This window comes from Oncorhynchus mykiss, chromosome 2 (genome assembly GCF_057628025.1).
Source record: "Oncorhynchus mykiss isolate SJ-2025 chromosome 2, ASM5762802v1, whole genome shotgun sequence".
Taxonomy (NCBI): Eukaryota; Metazoa; Chordata; class Actinopteri; order Salmoniformes; family Salmonidae; genus Oncorhynchus; species Oncorhynchus mykiss.
In genome coordinates this window covers 65,857,644-65,879,301 of record NC_143023.1, presented here as the reverse complement: position 1 = coordinate 65,879,301, position 21,658 = coordinate 65,857,644, and the positions used below count along the sequence as shown (strand labels likewise).

General features: G+C 45.6%; 1 protein-coding gene across 1 annotated transcript; it reads right to left on the bottom strand.

Moving 5' to 3' along the window:
* Positions 1 to 237: 237 nt before the first annotated feature.
* LOC110494001 (anoctamin-10-like) lies at positions 238 to 21,417 on the bottom strand. The gene is made up of 13 exons (XM_036953388.2): positions 21,224 to 21,417; positions 18,394 to 18,599; positions 17,895 to 18,068; positions 16,556 to 16,696; positions 15,632 to 15,751; positions 11,499 to 12,131; positions 11,183 to 11,238; positions 3,722 to 3,796; positions 3,333 to 3,497; positions 2,295 to 2,486; positions 1,923 to 2,060; positions 1,201 to 1,317; positions 238 to 1,092 (listed from the first exon to the last, which is right to left on the bottom strand). Exons 2-13 carry the CDS (start codon positions 18,590 to 18,592, stop codon positions 1,084 to 1,086), a joined length of 2,019 nt encoding a protein of 672 aa, XP_036809283.2. The 5' UTR covers positions 18,593 to 18,599; positions 21,224 to 21,417; the 3' UTR covers positions 238 to 1,083.
* Positions 21,418 to 21,658: the final 241 nt, after the last annotated feature.

The window sequence follows — 21,658 nt, the reverse complement described above, 5'->3', positions numbered from 1 at the left end:
TCCCCATTTGCATTCTAGTTGTGCTACTGGTTTGTGTTTTGTTATTGAACTTGTTGACGTGGAAACCCCACACCCTTGAGCCTGCTACAATATGAATACAATATATATTCCAAGATCATTAATCATTGTTTTAACATTGTAAAATATTCCAGTAAAATGTATCATGTGATCGTAGGTTTATAATGTGTCTGAAGCGTACAATGTAACACTCATGAGGTGAAAGTACATAAACCACTGTGGAGAATATATTTTTTAATGATACAGCACTTGTGTGATTAGAGCAAATTAGATACTTGCATAGTATGTGCCACACAAAGTCCAAAGCTACCCAGTATTTTAGAAATCTCAGACACCTTAAGCTGAAGATGCAATACTGCATTAACACAATTAACGCTCCTAGCTCTTCATTTGGTTTGCCTTCAGTCCCAGACCCCCGCCTCTTGTATCTTCCATGACATGAGACTTATAAAGCAAAGCAGGTTCAGAAGGAAAACCTTGGTTTCTGCATCAGCTGAGACTGCACCAACCAGATGCTAACAACACTTCCTACCTTAATATGGCAGTCTATTTAAGCTGACCAGGTTCTGCTCACACATCCTCTGCTGCCGTTTGCTGCTACTGCTAGTATGCATTTGTTTTTCTTGCTACCCACCACCACCACCCCAACCTCCACCTGTTTAGTTCTGTTTTCCTTCCTGAAGGTGGATTGGTATAGTAAACCTTGCTCACTGCCTGTAGTTATTTTGTTATGTATTGATGCTTTGCTCTGACAGTGAGCTACCCTGACGGAGCAGAGCCTATTGCCAAGACCTATTGTACTGTTAATATTCTCTAATAAATGGTTAAACGAATATTTGGTGTTTCCTTTCTGGAATGTATTTATGACTGGAGAGGGAGTCCTTCAGAGGGAGATACTGAGAGAGCTTCTCAGACTGGCTGGCTCCAGGGTTTAGGTTCACAGGCCAAACAGACGTGTCTTTATATGCTCCTGTCCGCCCTCGTTATGGCAGCTAATTCTAATGAGCTACCTAGTCCAGACCACCACTTGAAGAGCAACAGGACACTCACTCTCCCACAGGGGCTTCATAGCTTCTGTAGGAGTCAAAAGGAGATGTTTGATTGTCAGATGCCAGTTTGTTCCAGTAACTGGCAGGGATTTTCTATATTATTAGTGATTATTCTTGATTAGATCATTCTTACCTGCTTCCCTAGAGCTTCCATAGAGTTAAACTCGATCTGTTCCCTCTTGATTCTGACCCAGTCAGGCTCATCTGGGATCATAAAGGCTAGAATCATCTTGACCAGGATCAGGACATGCTAACAAACACATTTTAGTCATTTAGCAGATGCTCTTATCCAGAGCAACTTACAGGAGCAATTAGGGTTACGTGCCTTGCTCAAGGGCACATCGGCAGATTTTTCACCTAGTCCGCTCGGGGATTCAGCCCAGCAACCTGTCGGTTACTGGCCCAATGCTCTTAACCACTAGGCTACCCTCACCTATGTTGGTTGGGCAGATGATGACACTAACATTCTGTAAATAAGACAATTGTTATGAACAAGATACTGTACCTCGACCAGGATGGCTCCCCAAACCTAACTCCCCTCCCTCGTACCGTACCAGGATGGCTCCCCAAACCTAACTCCCCTCCCTCGTACCGTACCAGGATGGCTCCCCAAACCTAACTCCCCTCCCTCGTACCGTACCAGGATGGCTCCCCAAACCTAACTCCCCTCCCTCGTACCATACCAGGATGGCTCCCCAAACCTAACTCCCCTCCCTCGTACCGTACCAGGATGGCTCCCCAAACCCAACTCCCCTCCCTCGTACCGTACCAGGATGGCTCCCCAAACCTAACTCCCCTCCCTCGTACCGTACCAGGATGGCTCCCCAAACCTAACTCCCCTCCCTCATACCGTACCTCCACCAGGATGGCGACCAGTATGATGTTCTTGCCGCTGATCCCTCCCTCCAGACAGAACTCCTGGACGCAAGGGGACAGCAGTAGCAGCCAGCAGTTAGACATGACTGAGACAAAGCCCAGAACCTCAAACGCTGTCTGAAACATACACACAGGCATACAGTAATATGGTTACAGGTACATACAAGGACAGGAGCAAATACAGACATGTGCATAGTGACATTAATGGGCATTGATTAGGAAATAACATTGACCACTACATGTTGCTCACATTTATTTATTTACCAGATTTAGCTTCATAACACATTCCTGTCTGCATTAAAAATGACCTCTGTTTGTTCAAATTCTCATATCGCCCAAAACCCTCCTGACCTGCCACACCCCCATATTGGACACAGGGGCAGAGAATGGCTTGCGGAACAGTTTACAAATCTTGTAGGCATCCCCTGGGATCTCTGTGATGTTGTTGAGGAGCAGGAGGACGGCAGTGAGCGGGTATACACAGGAGAACAGACTCAAATATCCAAACTTCACCAGCAACTCAATGTACTCCGCAAACAGGCCCTGAAGCGTAGCCACAGACACAATAAGTTAATCACCAAAACAAAGAGACCCCTAACATACGACATGCAAATATTATAGGGTTGAAATAGACATTCGTGGTTGTATGAGTTTTGCCATAATTAAGCAGCTAGGTTATGTATGTGTAGTTGTGGAGCCACTGGCCGTGCTATTTGTGCAACTGCATCTCTGTGTATGCATGTGCCTATGATCACCCAGGATCCAACCAAAGAGTTCCTAATCTTTGGAGGTATGTATCGGGATCCATGCTGCACCCAGCGTTTTCACTTATAACATGATATCTAATGTCTGTTAAGCTTTAAACGATGCTGTTTTATAATCCCCATGTTATGTGATCGTGTCACAGTTGTGTCCTGTATTTACAATATTATTGTCATTTTACAAAGTTAGCACATTGCTGAACGCTAAAGGTTAGCTAGCGTCTGCCCTGTACATTCCTTGCTAAGGAGGTTAGTCACCCTGTGAAGAGTAAATGTATTTTTATTTCATGACTCTCAGATTTCATGACGGATAGGCAGTTGCTCTAAAGTGTGTGTGTGTGTGTGTCTGCAGGTACGGGCTCTCAAACTGTTATGGAACATTGTTATGTTACTGTACACGTGTATGGCCATCAGATGGAGTTTATAAGATGAGTGCTCCTCTGTAGTCATGTTGTTAAAAATCTAAACAGCATTGTGTCCTTTGTTGGCCAAGCATATGAGAACCGTTACACATATACACCCAACCTTGATTCCACCCCCAAAGGCACAGATGCAAAGAAACCAAGGCAGGCGAGCACAATGGAGAGAAAAAATAAAAAATAAAAAATAACATTTTACATGGACTTACTGGAAAAGGGGGAAGTCTTCTCTGGGCTCTGAGTTTGTCCATCTCTAGGTCGTCCTCCTGCTTTTTCTTATGGGGAGCACTGAGGAAGCGGTCGACTATAAACGGCACCACCACCTCTGTACACTGGTTCACCAGCTGGTTCAGAATTAGCAGAGAGGCAAGCCTCTGTGTGCACAAATCGACAAAAACAAACATAGTTGCATACTGTATACACACACACTGTCTGGGATCAATTATGACGCACAGTGCACAGAGAGAACATGATCTGTTCTGTTGCAGAGTGCAAGAAAATATATTTTAGATCTACCATTTAAAATGAGGTATTTCCACATTGTATAACTTTTCCTCCTGCCATAGACAAACAGTGCTGCCCAGCTGAAATCTCTTACCTTGCGTAGCAGTGGTAGGTCCTGTTTGTAAAAGGCAATGTGGAAGAGCACAGCAAAGTTGTTGAAGAAAGTAAACTGAAAATGAGAAAGGGAGATTTTGGCATATTATTTGACAGTATTATTTGGCATTAATAGACTAGTTTTATGCACAACAACTTTCTATCCAAGCTGGGAGAGTGCACAAAGACGGCTCATGTTATGTATGTGTAACGGCTTTCTTCCTGGGAAGGAGAGGCGGACCAAAAGGCAGCGTGGTTAGAGTTCATGTTATTTTAATAAGATAACTCAACATGAACAGAAATACAAAACAATAAACGTGAAAACCGAAACAGTCCTAACTTTTTTTAAAAAATTTAAATTCTTGATACATGTTTAATAAAGAACAAACACGAACAGTACAAAAAACAACAACCGTAACGTGAAAACCTAACAGCCTATTTTTTTATATTTTTTTATAAAAATAATTTATTATCATCAATACCATTCATTCTTTACAACTCATAATTTCCATACAAACTCAAATAGTGGTATTTTAATTTAAACAAAACAAAAACCCCAAACAAAACCTCAGGGGAGCATCTTCCCTCCCCGTCATCCTACAAACTACCTTTCCCTATCTCCCCGTCCCTAATCTATCCCCTTACAAATCTAAATGACACCCAGCCCTAAACCCCCCTTCCACCTCTCCCGGGCAGCATGCTGCCCCCACTTCCTCTCCTCCCTCTTCATCCTCCCCCTCAAATCTCCTTCCACCCTCCTCACTATCCCTTCAACCCCCAAATCTCTCCCTGTCTTCACCATGTTCTGCCTGGCTTCCCACAGCCCCCGTTTAAAGAGACTCATGAGAAGCCAGAGCAGAAACCTGTCCCTATCCGTCCCTCTCGCTCTCCCTACACCTCTCTCTAACCTGGCCCACGTCAATACAAAAATCCCCCCTTACCAAACCTAACAACACCCGTGCCCTAGCCCATACTACTCCGGCAAAGGCACAGTCCCAAAAGACATGGCGCACAGTCTCCTCCCTGCCACAAGAAGATCTTGGACAGGTGGGGGATTGCACCAAACTATACCGGTACATGATGGAACGTACCGGCAAGCACTTATGGAGGCTCAACCAATTCAGGTCCTTGAGCCTGTTGTCCAGACCCCGCGCCTGCACTCCCTCCCAGACCACTTCCGAGATGCCCACTACAGGCGCCGGACTCCCTGCCTTTCTGACCTCCTCGTACAGGTGCCTGTGATCTAAACCTACTCGGGCAACTTCAACCTCAGGGTGCTCAAGCAGCCACTTGGCCGCATGACCAAAGTGCCACGGCAGCTGTTCCGCCGAGGACCCGTGTTAGACCACACCATTACGCTTCTCGCCTGATACGAGAAGAACACCCGCAGGAGGTAACCGGACGGGTGTATCACTGGATGAGCAAGCTCCATTAACAAGAAAGAAACAAAAATTGCGTCCAGCTTGAGGGGGAAATGTGGTACCCCCCTACCTCCCTCCCCGATGGGACAAAGCATGCGTGCCCTGGCGACCCACTCGCACCTGCCACTCCACATGAACTGAAACACAAGCCTCACTAGAGGCCTCCTCAGACTAGCCGGCAATGGGTAGATGTACGCCAAATACAAAAGAGACGGCAACACATCCACCTTTAGAACCAGGACTTTGCCCATAAAAGACAAATACCTAGCCTTCCACATTGCTAGCTTCCTCTGTACCACTGCGATACGCATGTTCCAGTTTAGCGTCGCTGAGCCGGAGGTCTCAAAATGGACCCCGAGAATCCTCAGGGCCCCCTCACAGAGAGATAACCCCCCGGGCACATCCGTTCTACCGTGCCATCTTCCGAAAAACTTGACGGAAGACTTTGCATGGTTCAGAACTGCTCCCGACGCTCGGGTGAAATCGCCAAAGATGGCAAGGGACCTTGTCAGGCACGAGTCCTTGCACAGCAGCAAGGAAGTGTCGTCGGCGTACTGCGTCATCTTAACACGCAGCCCACCACTTCCAGGGATCAACAAGCCTTCCACCCCTGTGTCTGCCCTAATGGCAGCCCCCAGAGGCTCCATGTACTAAACGAAGAGGAGAGCCGAGAGTGGGCACCCCTGCCTGACCCCAGACGAGAGGTCAAAAACGTCACCCAAGTGACTATTTACACTAACTCGGCACCCCGCTCCGACATATAATGTACGAATCCATCCTATGAACTTCTCCCCAAATCCTAATCGACCTAACACTCTGAATAAAAAGGATCTATTCACGCGATCAAAGGCTTTCGCCTGATCTAGCGCTGCTACCATTAAAGGCAGTCCTCTATCTTCAACCCAAGCGATGGAGTCCCTGATTAACTGTAGGTTCCATCTAATAGAGCGGCCCTCTACCCCGCACGTCTGATCCTCATGGACGACGTAGGGAAGGGCTGTGCGCAACCGGTCTGCTAAAACCTTTGCAAGTAGCTTGTAATCTACACACAGCATGGTCAACGGCCGCCAGTTGCCAAGGTCTGTTACTTCCCCCTTCTTACATAAAAGTGACAGCACACCAACAGCCATTGATCCCCCCGGGACCCCCGTCTCAAGGATGGCCTTCAAGACTTCGAGGACCACTGGTCCAAGTATACCCCAAAACTTGAGATAAAACTCAGCCGACAGCCCATCTATCCCAGGCACCTTCCCTTTTCCCATCCTCCTAAGAGCGCTCTCAACCTCTTCTAGTGAGATCTGGGCCTCCATCACTTCTCTAATGTCCTCCGGCAACCGCCTGGACAAGTGTTCTAAAAACACATTTCCCTGCTCTACATCTATTTCCCTTTCCTTAAATAAACCTTGGAAATGATCAGTTGTCACCCTGACCATATCCTCTGGTTCTCTAACTATACTACCATTTTCTTCCCTAACGCCATGCATTACCTTCCTACTCTGTCTGGCCCTAACCGACTTAAAGAACATAGCAGAACAAGTCTCATTGTGTTCTAGAAAGCCACTATGCGCACGCTCCAGGAAAGCTCGAGCCTTCCGCTCCTGCAAGTCCCTGAGCTGCGCCTTTAGGGTTGCGGATCTCTCCCAGTCAAACGACCCGCCGAGGTTGCCTGCCTCGTACTCGAGTTCAATTAACCTTTGGATACGATCCACCTCCCTCCTCTCCTCCCTTTTTTTCCTCTTGCAATACCCTATTATAAAAGCCCTAATCCTCACCTTAACTAATTCCCACCACTCTAACACCCCCTCGCACATGGACCGGAGACCCTCAAGCCTCCAAAAGAAACCATAAAACCCGTCAACAAAAGCCTGCTCCTCCAGCACATCCCGATCTAGCTTCCAGTACCCCCTACCAAAGAGGCAGACTGGCGACCCCACCTGCAGGAGCACCCCGTCGTGATCCGAAAAGAAAACAGGCAACAGCCGCCCAGACAACTTACCCAAAGACCTGGGTACAAAAATATAGTTGAGCCTCCGCTCAACCCCCCTGGAGTTGCGCCATGTAGGACCGTCCATTTTCGGAGTAGTGTGCAGACCACCATCTACCAGACCATGGCAAGCCATTAGCCTGGCAATGGCGCCTGCACTGCTATCCCCCCCTCTTCCTAAATCTGTATTAAAATCCCCCCTATCACTAATTTCCTATTTGTGACACACAGGGGCGTCAGACAGTCCACCATCTCCCTCCTGTCTGCCACCACCTGTGGTCCATACACCACCACTAATCTAAAATTACAATCCCTTATCGTGACATCCACCCCTATAACCCTCCCCTGCATTACCACAAAAGAATCCTCCACTTTAACCTCCCTGTGCCCACACAAAATCCCTACCCCCGATGAGTGCACCCCCCCAACACCCCAAACCGACTCCCCCTTGTCCCACTCCCTCTTAAACCTATTAACATCCCCTCCATCCCTCAGGTGAACCTCCTGTAAAAACCATAAATCAAACCCCACACCCTCCAAATAACTAAAAACTGCCCTCCTCTTAACACAATCCCTTAAACCCCTTACATTTAAACTAACAAAAGTAAAATCAGACCCCATGAAAGAATAAAATAAAAACATGTAATACACTCAAATTCTAAACCCAGACAGAAAAAAACAAAAACAGGAGACTCACCCGATGCTCCCCTGCTCCATATCTACTGGTGATAACACCATCTGTACTCCCAACATCCCCCCCTCTTCCTCCATCTCACCAACCCAGGATGCAGGAATAGTGTTTGGCTCCGGGGTGCCCTGCACCCTGGGTCTACCCCCACAATCCTCCCCCTCCCCAGTGCTGCAGCTGGATTGGAAAAAATTCGGGGAGGCTGAGTCCCCAAACAAAAAACTCCCCACCTCCTCCTGCACCCAGTCCTGAGTCCTGTTAGGTGTGTCCCCACCCAACAGATATTGAGAGCCTGTGGAAACCAGCAGCAATCCAGAGGTTTCTCCCACCCCCATCACTCTCTTGGCCATCCCCTCCCTCTCACTGTCGGCCAATCGCTCCCTCCTCTTCATTCTCTTCTTTGGTGATGATGGCAGTGGAGAGATACCAACCCCCCCCCCCCGCCAGCTCCTCCACCATACCCCTCATCTCTTCCACCAGGGCACATTCCCCCCAGTCCACTTGCTCTTCCACCGTCTCCTTCTCCACCACTCCTCCATCGCTTTCTTCTCTCTCATGCTCCTCCACTCGGTTGCCGTCTTCCGCCGCTTTTCCTGGCTCTCCTACTCTCGTGCCTTCCGTTTCCTTCTCTCTTCCTTCCGCCGCTTCTTGCTCCTCCTCCTTCCTTGTGGCCTTCCCCTCTGGACCTGTACTCTGATCATGAGGCGTGCTTCCTTCCCCTCATCTTCTTCCCCCATCCCCCGCCCCTGCTCCCCCCCAGCCGCAGACGCATATGACCGGGCACCCCCGCCACAGGTGTGCTGACGAGCCACACCCATGGCACGTCTTAGGCTTGTCACAATCCCTTGCCTCATGATCCTCAGATGCACAAAATCTGCATTTTCTTGTACTGCATGAGGCGAATATGTGACCGTAGGCCATACAGCGTCTGCAAAATGGGGGCTGACGTGCATAAAACAACATCCCCCTGTCAGCCCCTAGGGAGAACATAGCAGGAGGATGGAGGTAGCCACCATGTCCCTTTGGGTCCTCTCTGAGGAGGGCCTGGAAACCTCTCCTCCCATTCCAAAACCCAAGGGAGTCTTTGAGGTGCCTTGCTGAGGAGACGTTATCCATATATCTCCCCAGAAAAGCCCTCACCTCTTCGTCCTTAACGTAAGGGTTGTAAATGTTGACAGTTACAACCCTAAAATTATTCTTCGCCAGGCTTGTTATTTCGTAGTGGCACATCGGCCTCTCACCTCCCACTGCTCTTGCCCTTCTCAGGATATCATTGTGTTTTGCCTCTGTATATAGTGCCACGTCGTATGCTCCCTCCAACGAGTTGCCTTGGAAACAAAACACGTCCTTCACCGTCAGCTTTAGAATCCCCATCAATATTATCCTTCCAAAAGATTCCCGTCCTAAAGGCTCCATCTCCTTTTCCTTCCAAGCAAACCTAATCGTGTTAGTCAGCCCAATCCCAGGGACCGACCGTGTTGATGTATTTAGCACCATCTCCGCAAGGAGAATGGCGCTCGTTCTCTTCTCTTCCAAAACAAGTGAAAAGAAAAAAACAAATGACTGAGCCTATCTGGTGCAGAAAACACAGAGACAGGAAACAATAAACCACAAAACTCCAACACAAAACAAGCTACCTAAATATGGTTCCCAATCAGAGACACTGACTAACACCTGCCTCTGATTGAGAACCTTAACAGGCCACACACAGAAACAGACAAACTAGACAAACTAGACACACATAGAATGCCCACCCAGCTCACGTCCTGAGCAACACTAAAACAAGGAAAACACACAAGAACTATGGTCAGAACGTGACAGTATGTGTAAGCTCATGTTATGCAGGTTCAGTAAGGCTATACAGCACAGTATTATTTCTTATTTTTTATCAATTGGTTGTTGATTAGTATCCTGTTGTACAATCTGCAATGTTTGAATTTCCAACTTTAATAACTAAACAATTACATTATTGCCGCCAGCCAGCAGTTTAAATCATGGCAGCCTTGCAACACAGACCTTGAAGGGTTCCACAGAAACTGTGTTATGCGAGTGTACCTGTATCTTTGGTGTACCTGTATCAGAATACATTTAGAATACATCCCTTGACTTTTTCCACATTTTGTTACTTTACAGCCTTATTCTAAAATGGATTACATAAAAAAATATCCTCATCAATCTACACACAATACCTCATAATGACAAAGCAAAAACATATATTTATTTTTTATTTTTGCAAATGTATTAAAAATAAAAAAAACAATTAATTTGGCTATGACCCTTTGCTATGAGACTCAAAATTGTGATCAGGTGTATCCTGTTTCCATTGATTATTCTTGAGATGTTTCTACAACTTGATTGGAGTCCACCTGTGGTAAATTCAATTGATTGGACATGTGGAAACACATCTGTCTATATAAGGTCCCACAGTTGACAGCAAAAACCAAGCCACGAGGTCGAAGGAATTGTCCGTAAAACTCCAAGACAGGATTGTGTCGAGGCAAAGATCTGGGAAAATGTCTGCAGCATTGAAGGTCACTAAGAACACAGTGGCCTCCATCATTCTTAAATGGAAGAAATTTGGAACCACCAAGACCTTTGGCCTTGCGGCCATTCTGAGCATTCTGGGGGAAAAGGCCTTGGTCAGGGAGGTGACCAAGAACCCGATGGTCACTTTGACAGAGCTCTAGAGTTCCTCTGTGGAGATGGGAGAACCTTCCAGAAGGACAACCATCTCTGCAGCACTACACCAATCAGGCCTTTATGGTAGAATGGCCAGACGGAAGCCACTCCCCAGTAAAATGCACATGACAGCCCGCTTGTAGTTTGCCAAAAGGCACCTAAAGACTCTCAGAAAATGAGAAGCAAGATTCTCTGGTCTGATGAAACCAAGATTGAACTATTTTGCCTGAATGCCAACCATCATCTCTGGAGTGACCTGAAAATAGCTGAGCAGCAACGCTCCCCATCCAACCTGACAGAGTTTGAGAGGATCTGCAGAAAAGAATGGGAGAAGCTCCCCAAATATAGGTTTGCCAAGCTTGTAGCGTTGTACCCAAGAAGACTCCAGGCTGTAATCGCTGCCAACGGTGCTTCAACAAAGTACTGAGTAAAGGGTCTGAATACTTATGTAAATGTGATTTTTCAGTTTTTTTTATTCTAAAAGCCTGTTTTTGCTTTGTCATTATAGGGTATTGGATGTAGATTGATGAGGGAAAAAAATATTTCATACATTTTAGAATAAGGCTGTAGCATAACAAAAGTGAAGGAATCTGAATACACTGTATATATATAGTAGAGAAAGGGGCGACCAGAGGAGAGGGGGGAAGAGGAGAATAGACTGTCAGATGGGAGAGGACGACTGGGACTGACCAGGAGGACTTTGGTGATATGATGGTTCTGGAAGGAGGACTCCTCTCTGTGGTTTTCTATGAGGGGAAATCAGACTGATTTTCAGTGGACTTATCACACACAAACTGTGACACCTTGCATCCAATTGCATTCTCTATTATTCTATGACTCTCTGTTCTTTGGTGAACTTAGCTCTGTGCTCCCAAACATTCTACCCCCTACTGCAATTATTCATCAACCTCACACTTATTTTCTCTCTCCCTCTTCTCTAACCCCTTCTATCATCTCTTCCCTATCTAACTCATCTCCCTCCCCATTGCCTAGTGCCCTCTCTCACCCCACTTGGTAAGTTGCATGGCCACAGCGTGGTACACATTCTTTAATATGGTGGTGTAGACTGTATGGGCTATGGAGGGCATGTAGAGCAGAACTCCAGAGAACAGGGAGCCGCTGTCCTGATGGAAGCCCTGTACCAGGGCCTCTCCGTGGTAGAAGCCTGTCATTCCCAGCACCACCAGTCCCAGGAACAGCCCCACTAGGGGAAACGACACCAGGCCCACACGCAGCTGCCTCTGCCACTCCGGGAACAGGGGCTCCAGACGGCCTGTCACAGGGTTGATCCCCAGGGTGCCATGGAAGCCAGGGCGGGGCTCAGCGAAGCGCTCGGTCAGGTGCCATGTGCCCCAGCGGTGGGAGAGGGAGGAGCTCCGGCGCTTCCAGAACTCGATGAACACCGTGGACCACAGCATGCTGAATACAGCCTGTACCATGTGACCGCTGACTGAGAGGCCATAATCTTCCTCCTCCATCACCCCCTTCCTGGCCTGCTCCTTCACCACCCCACCACCTCCAGGCAGTGGAAAGGTCAGGACAAGGCCCAGGAAGGCAGGGGGAATCAGGGCCCAGGTGTAGAATTGCAGAAAGCTGAAGTAAAACGCCATGGTGCCTCCAAAGTATGACTGGATTGCATCTGCACAGGAAGAGAGCGATCAAAATTGGTAAATGTTTGTGGTGGTGCCAGAGCATGGCGATATAGACAAAAAGTCCTATCGCGATAAATGTCACTATTTCGCTCGAAAACAACAAATACAACGATAAACCCCCCAAAATAAATGGACAGTTACTTTACATTAGCAGCAGGGCTCTGGATTTTTTTTTGTCAGTGCCAAGTAAGACATCTGAGATGGTAGCCGATGATTATAACAGTAAGCTATTTCATCGAACATATCCAGGAAATGCATGATTTCCACAAACCGATGCTGGCACTAAGACCATACTCAATGAGCTGTATACGGCCATAAGCAAAAAGGAAAACGCCCATCCAGAGGCGGCACTCCTAGTGGCCGGGGACTTTTAATCCGTTTTACCTCATCTTTACCATCATGTTAAATGTGCATCCGTAGGAAAAAAAACTATAGATCACCTATAGTCCACACACAGACGTTTACAAAGCTCTCCCTCTCCCTCCATTTGGCAAATCTGACTATAACTCTATCCTCCTGATTCCTGCTTACAAGCAAAAACTAAAGTGGGAAGCACCAGTGACTCAGTCAATAAAGATGTGGTCAGATGACAAAGTTGCTAAGCTACAGGAATGTTTTGCTAGCACAGACTGGAATATGTTCCGGGAATCTTCCGATGGTATTGAGGAGTACATCACATCAGTCACTGGCTTCATCAATAAGTGCATTGATGACGTCGTCCCTACAGTGACTGTACGTACAGTGGGGAGAACAAGTATTTGATACACTGCCGATTTTGCAGGTTTTCCTACTTACAAAGCATGTCGAGGTCTGTAATCTTTTTATCATAGGTACACTTCAACTGTGAGAGACGGAATCTAAAACAAAAATCCGTAAAATCACATTGTATGATTTTTAAGTAATTAATTTGCATTTTATTGCATGACATAAGTATTTGATCACCTACCAACCAGAACGAAGCCCTCCTGTTCTCCACTCATTACCTGTATTAACTGCACATGTTTGAACTCGTTGCCTGTATAAAAGACACCTGTCCACACACTCAATCAAACAGACTCCAACCTCTCCACAATGGCCAAGACCAGAGAGCTGTGTAAGGACATCAGGGATAAAATTGTAGACCCGCACAAGGCTGGGATGGGCTACAGGACAATAAGCAAGCAGCTTGGTGAGAAGGCAACAACTGTTGCCGCAATGATTAGAAAATGGAAGAAGTTCAAGATGACGGTCAATCACCCTCGGTCTGGGGCTCCATGCAAGATCTCACCTCGTGGGGCATCAATGATTATGAGGAAGGTGAGGGATCAGCCCAGAACTACACGGCAGGACCTGGCCAGTGACCTGAAGAGAGCTGGGACCACAGTTTCAAAGAAAACCATTAGTAACACACTACGCCGTCATGGATTAAAATCCTGCAGCACACGCAAGGTCCCCCTGCTCAAGCCAGCGCATCTCCAGCCCCTTCTGAAGTTTGCCAATGACCATCTGGATGATCCAGAGGAGGAATGGGAGAAGGTCATGTGGTCTGATGAGACAAAAATTGAGCTTTTTGGTCTAAACTCCACTCGCCGTGTTTGGAGGAAGAAGAAGGATGAGTACAACCCCCAAGAACACCATCCTAACCGTGAAGCATGGAGGTGGAAACATCATTCTTTGGGGATGCTTTTCTGCAAAGTGGACAGGACGACTGCACCGTATTGAGGGGAGGATGGATGGGGCCATTTCTCGCAAGATTTTGGCTAACAACCTCCTTCCCTCAGTAAGAGCATTGAAGATGGGTCGTGGCTGGGTCTTCCAGCATGACAACGACCTGAAACACACAGCCAGGGCAACTAAGGAGTGGCTCCGTAAGAAGCATCTCAAGGTCCTGGAGTGGCCTAGCCAGTCTCCAGACCTGAACCCAATAGAAAATCTTTGGAGGGAGCTGAAAGTCCGTATTGCCCAGCGACAGCCCCGAAATCTGAAGGATCTGGAGAAGGTCTGTATGGAGGAGTGGGCCAAAATCCCTGTTGCAGTGTGTGCAAACCTGGTCAAGAACTACAGGAAACATATGATCTCTGTAATTGCAAACAAAGGTTTCTGTACCAAATATTAAGTTCTGCTTTTCTGACGTATCAAATACTTATGTCATTCAATAAAATGCAAATGAATTACTTAAAAATCATACAATGTGATTTTCTGGATTTTTGTTTTCGATTCCTTCTCTCACAGTTGAAGTGTACCTATGATAAAAATTACAGACCTCTACATGCTTTGTAAGTTGGAAAACCTGCAAAATCGGCAGTGTATCAAATACTTGCTCTCCCCACTGTACATACCCCAACGAGACGCCATAGATTAAAGGCAACATCCGCACTGAGCTAAAGGGTAGAGCTGTCGCTTCCACGGAACAGGACTCTAACCCGGAAGCTTATAAGAATACCATTACGCCCTCCGACGAACAATCAAACAGGCAAGGCATCAATACAGGACTAAGATTGAATCGTACTACACCGGCTCCGAAGCTCGTCGGATGTGGCAGGGCTGGCAAACTATTACAGACTACAAAGGGAAGCACAGCCGAGAGATGCCCAGTGACACGAGCCAACCAGATGAGCTAAATAACTTCTATGTTCGCTTCGAGGCAAGTAACACTGACACATGCATGAGAGCATCAGCTGTCCGGATGACTGTGTAACCACGCTCTCCATAGCCGATGTGAGTAAGACCATGAAACAGGTCAACATTCACAAGGCCAGACGGATTACCAGAACGTGTACTCCGAGCATGCACTGACCAACTGGCAAGTGTCTTCACCAACATGTTTCAAGCAGACCACCATAGTCGCTGTGTCCAGGAACACTAAGGTAACCTGCCTAAATGACTACCAACCCGTGGCACTCACGTCTGTAGCCGTGACGTGCTTTGAAAGGCTGGTCATGGCTCACATCAATACCATTATCCCTGAAACCTTAGACCCTCACCAATTTGAATACCGCACCAACAGATCCACAGTTGATGCAATCTCTATTGCACTCCACACTGCCCTTTCCCACCTGGACAAAAGGAACACCTATGAGAGAATGCTATTCCTTGACTACAGCTCAGCGGTCAACACGATAGTGCCCTCAAAGCTCATCACTAAGCTAAGGACCCTGGGACTTAACACTTCCCTCTGCAACTGGATCCTGGAATTCGTGGCCTAGAGCCTATACACACTTCGAAAAAAAGGTTTTATCTAGAACCTATAGCGGTTCTTTTCCTGTCCCGATAGGAGAACCCTTTTTGATTCCAGGAAGAACCCTATTGTGTTCCATGTAGAACACTTTTCCCAGAGTGTTCTACATGGATCCCAATGGGGACAGCCAAATAACCCTTTTGGAACCCTTTTTTCTAAGAGTGTATTATTCAGCACCTGAGGAAGTGGGAAATCAAAACACAGCTAGATTGCTCACTCTTAAAAAAGTATGTCACTTTTTTGTGTGTGTGTTTACTGTATGTTGTTTACCGAGAGGCTGTCTCCATATCTGCTTCTTAGAGTACCACCTTCTGCCGAGGTCATTCAGTCTCTGCTGGTCATGTAGAGGGAAGATGTCCTTTATCACTCCTGCCCTCACCAGCTTCTGACCTACAGTACAGAGACAGGACGGATGGGCAACATCAGGGAACTGTACAATACCTCTACCATTATTACACATACAGACGGGTAACCAGGGGTAACATAGCCAGAAGCTTGGCAGCATACGTAAGGGACAGTGCAGATCACAGAGCAGTGAGAGAGGACCGGAGAGAGCACTGAAATGATGAGCCAGAGGTGGTGCTCTGCTCTGCTGCAGAACAGCTTAGATCATGACATAGAAGACAGAACATGCAGAGGTTAGCAAATGGCACACATGTGCACAAGCAATATATTGACAGATGTGCCAAATTGTATTCTTTCATTTTTCATGTTTACATTATTCAATGTTCATTAATGTATGTAAACAATGTGTTATTGAAATTAAAATACTACTCATATTACAGAGCAAGCGGTAAAGCTTCATATGACACCAACTTTTGATTTGTAGCACACCATTACAGTCTTAAAGGAGGCTTGGGTAAGTCCACAAATATTCTAACTTCAATTAATTATTTCTCAAGTATGTTTAAAGATACAAATGTCAAATATATGTAAACAATACTTTCTCCAAAGGAAAATCCCCCAAATCTTGTTCCTTATTTGTTCTAGTTTTGAAGGAATCACCCAACATCCCCCTTTACATCACTCTATTCACATACCCACACACACACACACACACACACACACACACACACACACACACACACACACACACACACACACACACACACACACACACACACACACACACGCACACACACACGCACACACACACACACACACACGCACACACACACACACGTAAAGTCTCACAGATGTTTTCCCAGGCCTCCAGGACCCCTGGAGCCTCTGGGACTCCAGGGATTCTCTGCTTCTTCTGGGCCTGTAGAGAGTCCAGCTCATTCTTGACTATGTACTGACGCTCCGCTAGCGTCAGGAACTCCTGCATGTCATCTGGTAACACAGAGAACAGGCGTCAATCAAGACTGTCATATACAGGACCAGTCAAAAGTTTGGACACATACATTGTAGAATAATAGTGAAGACATCAAAACTATTAAATAACACATATGGAATCATGTAGTAACCAAAAAAGTGTTTAACAAATCTAAATACATTTTATATTTGAGATTCTTCAAAGTAGCCACCCTTTGCCTTGATGACAGCTTTGCACACTCTTGGCATTCTCTCAACCAGCTTCATGAGGTAGTCACCTGGAATGCATTTCAATTAACAGATGTGCCTTGTTAAAGGTTCATTTGTGGAATTTCTTTCCTTATTAATGCGTTTGAGCCAATCATTGTGTTGTGACAAGGTAGGGGTGGTATACAGAAGATAGCCCTATTTGGTAAAAGACCAAATCCATATTATGGCAAGATCAGCTCAAATAAGCAAAGAGAAACGACAATCCATCATTACTTTAAAACATGAAGGTCAGTCAATCCGGAAAATGTTATGAACTGTCATTTAGAATTCTAGGCACACTTATCCAGCATGACTATGCCAATCTGGTTTGCACTTAGTGGGACTATCATTTGTTTTCAACAGGACAATGACCCAAAACACACCTCCAGGCTGTGTAAGGACTATTTGACCAATCACAATCACCTGACATCAACAAAATTGAGATGGTTTAGGATGAGTCGGACCGCAGAGTGAAGGAAAAGCAGCCAACAAGTGCTCAGCATATGTGGGAACTGCTTCAAGGATATTGGAAAAACATTCCTCGTGAAGCTGGTTTAGAGAGAGTGATGCTGTCAAAGGCAAAGGGTGGCTACTTTGAAGAATCTAAAATCAAAAATATATATTTGATTAGTTTAACACTTTTGTCTTTCTTACTACATGATTCCTTGTGTGTTATTTCATAGTTTTGATGTCTTCACTATTATTCTACAATGTAGAACATTAAATGTAGAACAATAAATGAAAAACCTTGAATGAGTAGGTGTGTCCAAAATTTTGACTGGTACTGTATATTACATTTAATATGTAATTTTGTCTATATTACCACACTATTACAACAGTGAATGTGTATTTTGTTGATTATATTCCTACAGAAGGTGTATTGGGTGCTGAAGATCTGTTACAACTTGTAACTGCTATTACCTTTAATATCCCTCTACTCTTCCCCCACTATTACCAACATTCTTACCAACATTGGTGAAGTTGTCTCTGTCGTGGTAGGAGAAAGAAGCCATCTCTTCATTGCGGTATTTCTTACACAGACCCAGATCCTCCGTGGCTCTGAGAAGGGTGCAGCGAGGAGCAGACACCACAATCACATTTCCACACTCATCCTCTCCAGGGTGGGCCAGCAATGCTGCTCCTAGTCCAGGGAGGAGGAGAGGGTCAACTACAGTACTCCTGCCTCTACTGCAGTGAGTGAATTATTGACACTTAATTCAGCTAATAAACTAAGATACACAGATTGCCCCTGCAGTTGTATTGTGCAACATTTCATCAGGATTAACCTGATGTTAGCTGACTACTTTGAAACTAGAGACTCAACTAATAAACGAATCATCAAGCCCAGGTGAATCAGTTGAATCAGATGTGTTAATAGCACTCGGCTGGAACAAAACAAGCAACACAGACTGAAGAACAGTCAGGCCTCTGATCTGCTGCTGACTCTATCTGACCTGACCTCTCACCTCCATGTCTCTTTGAAGCTTCAATCAGGGAGATGAGCCACCTCTTAGTGACAGGCTGGACGCTGTCTGACAGCTGGATGAGGACCAGGGGCTCCACCTGCTTAGACACACAGCAGGGACAGCTGACCTGCGTCCAGCAGCCCTGGGACAGGACCTTAGTCTGTGTCTGGACAGAGCCTTTATCCTCCAGCGACATCATCACGTCCCTGTGGAGAGGCAGTGTGAGGAGGACAAGGAGTTTTACTGTATCTGTTACAAACTCTGTAAGACACACATTACATGGGTCGTTCCAACAACAACAACAAAAAGGCACAACAAAGAGGATCCGACACCCACCATCTGAGTGTTCTAAAATGGTTTCTGCAGTTAGACATTATTATTTGGTTGAAATATAATTTGATCTGAGAAATTAAGCTAATAGATTGCACCTAAATTGGCCATTTTAAATTATAGGATTTATATAATATTCAGTAAATATAGTACCCAACATCCAATTTGGACTAAACTTCTTCCTACCAATGCTGAAATGACATGGGGGTCATACAGGGTTTTGATTGCTTTGGGTTTTGTTCACCAGCATCTGGTTGTCTTGACTTATAGAGATGCAGGACTGAGACGAAAGGTCTACTTGTTTGGCTTGATAGCTAGCTAGCTGGCTATTTGAACAACAAATGCATGCGGTGGTCGGGGATGGCAGAGAAGGCTAAGGGACTAGTTCCTAACCACTGTCGATGTGTAGTGGCTTTTGAGAGCTATTTCAGCAGCCGTGACACAATATCGGCAAGGGAGGACCAGTATTGAGGATTTTATAATATTCCTGTCAATTTTTTTTATGTGAATGTCCCCTATGTTTTTTAAAAACTCAATCAATCAATCCATCAACGACTTACATGGAGATCTCAAATGGCCATAGAAGGCTGTGGCTACAGGTTAGAGAGCAGTCCCATTTGCATGTGATGCGGAGAGGAGAGGGTAACAGCCCACTAAGCACAGACCGGCCTTGATCTAAATGTCCACGGACGTTGGCCCAAACATCGACATCTAAAATTGGTTCCGATTTGGTCTTGACCAGCCTTGATTTTTTCCCCCAAACATAGACATCTATGTTTCACAAGTTTGGACAGCACCATACAACACAGTACAGTACAATAGAGCACAGCACAGCAGAGTACAGTACATTACAGTACAGTAAAGAAAAGCAGAGTACAGTACAGTACAGTACAGTAAAGAAAAGTAGAGTACAGTACAGTAAAGAAAAGAAAAGTAAAGTATAGATAGATAGGTACAGTAGAGCTGGCTGGGTGGTGCCAGAATAACAGCCTATCCCTCAACGTAACCAAGACTAGGGAGATTATCGTGGACTACAGGAAAAGGAGGACCGAGCACGCCCCCACTCTCATCGACGGGGCTGTAGTGGAGCAGGTTGAGAGCTTCAAGTTCCTTGGTGTCCACATCAACAACAAACTAGAATGATCCAAATACACCAAGACAGTCATGAAGAGGACACAACAAAGCCTATTGCCCCTCAGAAAACTAAAAAGATTTGGCATGGGTCCTGAGATCCTCAAAAGGTTTTACAGCTGCAACATGGTACGGCAACTGCTCGGCCTCTGACCGCAAGGCACTACAGAGGGTAGTGTGTACGGCCCAGTACATCACTGGGGCTAAGCTGCCTACCATCCAGGACCTCTACACCAGGCAGTGTCAGAGGAAGGCCCTAAAAATGGTCAAAGACCCCAGCCACCCCAGTCATAGACTGTTCTCTCTGCTACCGCATGGCAAGCAGTATCGGAGTGCCAAGTCTAGGACAAAAAGGCTTCTCAGCAGTTTTTACCCCCAAGCCATGAGACTCCTGAACAGGTAATCAAATGGCTACCCAGACTATTTGCATTGTGTGCCCCCCCCAACCCCTCTTTTTATGCTGCTGCCACTCTCTGTTAATCATATATGCATAGTCACTATAGTCACACTAACTATACCACAAACCAGTGCCTCCGCACATTGGCTAACCGGGCTATCCGCATTGTGTCCCACCCACCACCCGCCAACCCCTCTTTTACGCTACTGCTACTCTCTGTTCATCATATATGCATAGTCCCTTTAACCATATCTACATGTACATACTTCCTCAATCAGCCTGACTAACCGGTGTCTGTATGTAGCCTCGCTACTTCTATAGCCTCGCTAATGCATATAACCTGTCTTTTTACTGTTGTTTTATTTCTTTACCTACCTATTGTTCACCTAATACCTTTTTTGCACTATTGGTTAGAGCCTGTAAGTAAGCATTTCACTGTATGGTCTACACCTGTTGTATTCAGTGACAAATAAACTTTAATTTGATCATGTTTTTAATTATCTTAACTCTATTCTTTGAACTGTATTGTTGGTTAAGGGCTTGTAAGTAAGCATTTGATTTACAAGGTGGTCCAGTTCTTGGGAAGAAGAATGATCAGTAGTGTAAAAAGTACCAGAACGTCATACTTGAGTAAAAGTAAAGATACTGTGGAAAGACCACCAGGAGGCAGGCTGTGTCCACTGAGTATCCCAGCCTAGCACGTGAGTACTGAGATCAGAGGCAATTAAGCACACATAGCGGCACTAACCACCTATTCTCTTCCTCCTACATAAGATACAGGAGAACCAGAGGAACCAGAGGAAACCATTGGAAAAAGGAGACTTACCTGACAGACGACAGAAGAAAGGAACGGACTACCTCACGGGAATGGCAAACACTGATTCTCACCACCACCAGAAATGAGCTCTCCACGAACGTATAGTTAAGATGGTGACACACCCGTAATTTATGCTATAGTTAAAGGTTACTCACCTTGTTTTCCTAATTCCTGCAAAGAAGAAGATTTGTGTTATCCTTTTGTGAGATCTTGCTTGGTTGTGTGGGCATGTGGGAGAAGAAAAGATACCTCAACAGAGAACTTGACAAATGACAAAACTTGCTCCCAACTTGTTTATTCCACCTTTCCGCTTTAGAGCAACAGACAAAATACTTGGTCCACTCACAATACATTCAAGATACTTAAAAGTAAAAGTGAAAGTCACCCTGTAAAATATTACTTAAAACTATTTGGTTTTAAATATACTTAAGTATCAAAAGTTAATGTAATTGCAAAAATCATTTCAAATTGCTTATATTAAGCAAACCAGATGGCACAATTGTATTACTTTTGGGTGTAAGGGAAAATGTATGGAGTAGAAAGTAAGTTATTCTCTTTAGGAATGTAGTGAAGTAAAAGTAGTCAAAAAT

What these genes read in the sequence shown, in the direction of transcription:
- LOC110494001 (XM_036953388.2), bottom strand. Translation starts at nt 18,592, where the DNA reads ATGATGTCGCTGGAGGATAAAGGCTCTGTCCAGACACAGACTAAGGTC. An exon ending in GGAGGCCTGGGAAAACATCT is followed by an intron (nt 15,752 to 16,555) that starts GTGAGACTTTAC and finishes TCTGTACTGTAG; the next exon opens with GTCAGAAGCTGGTGAGGGCA. An exon ending in ACCTACCACTGCTACGCAAG is followed by an intron (nt 3,498 to 3,721) that starts GTAAGAGATTTC and finishes TTGTGCACACAG; the next exon opens with AGGCTTGCCTCTCTGCTAAT.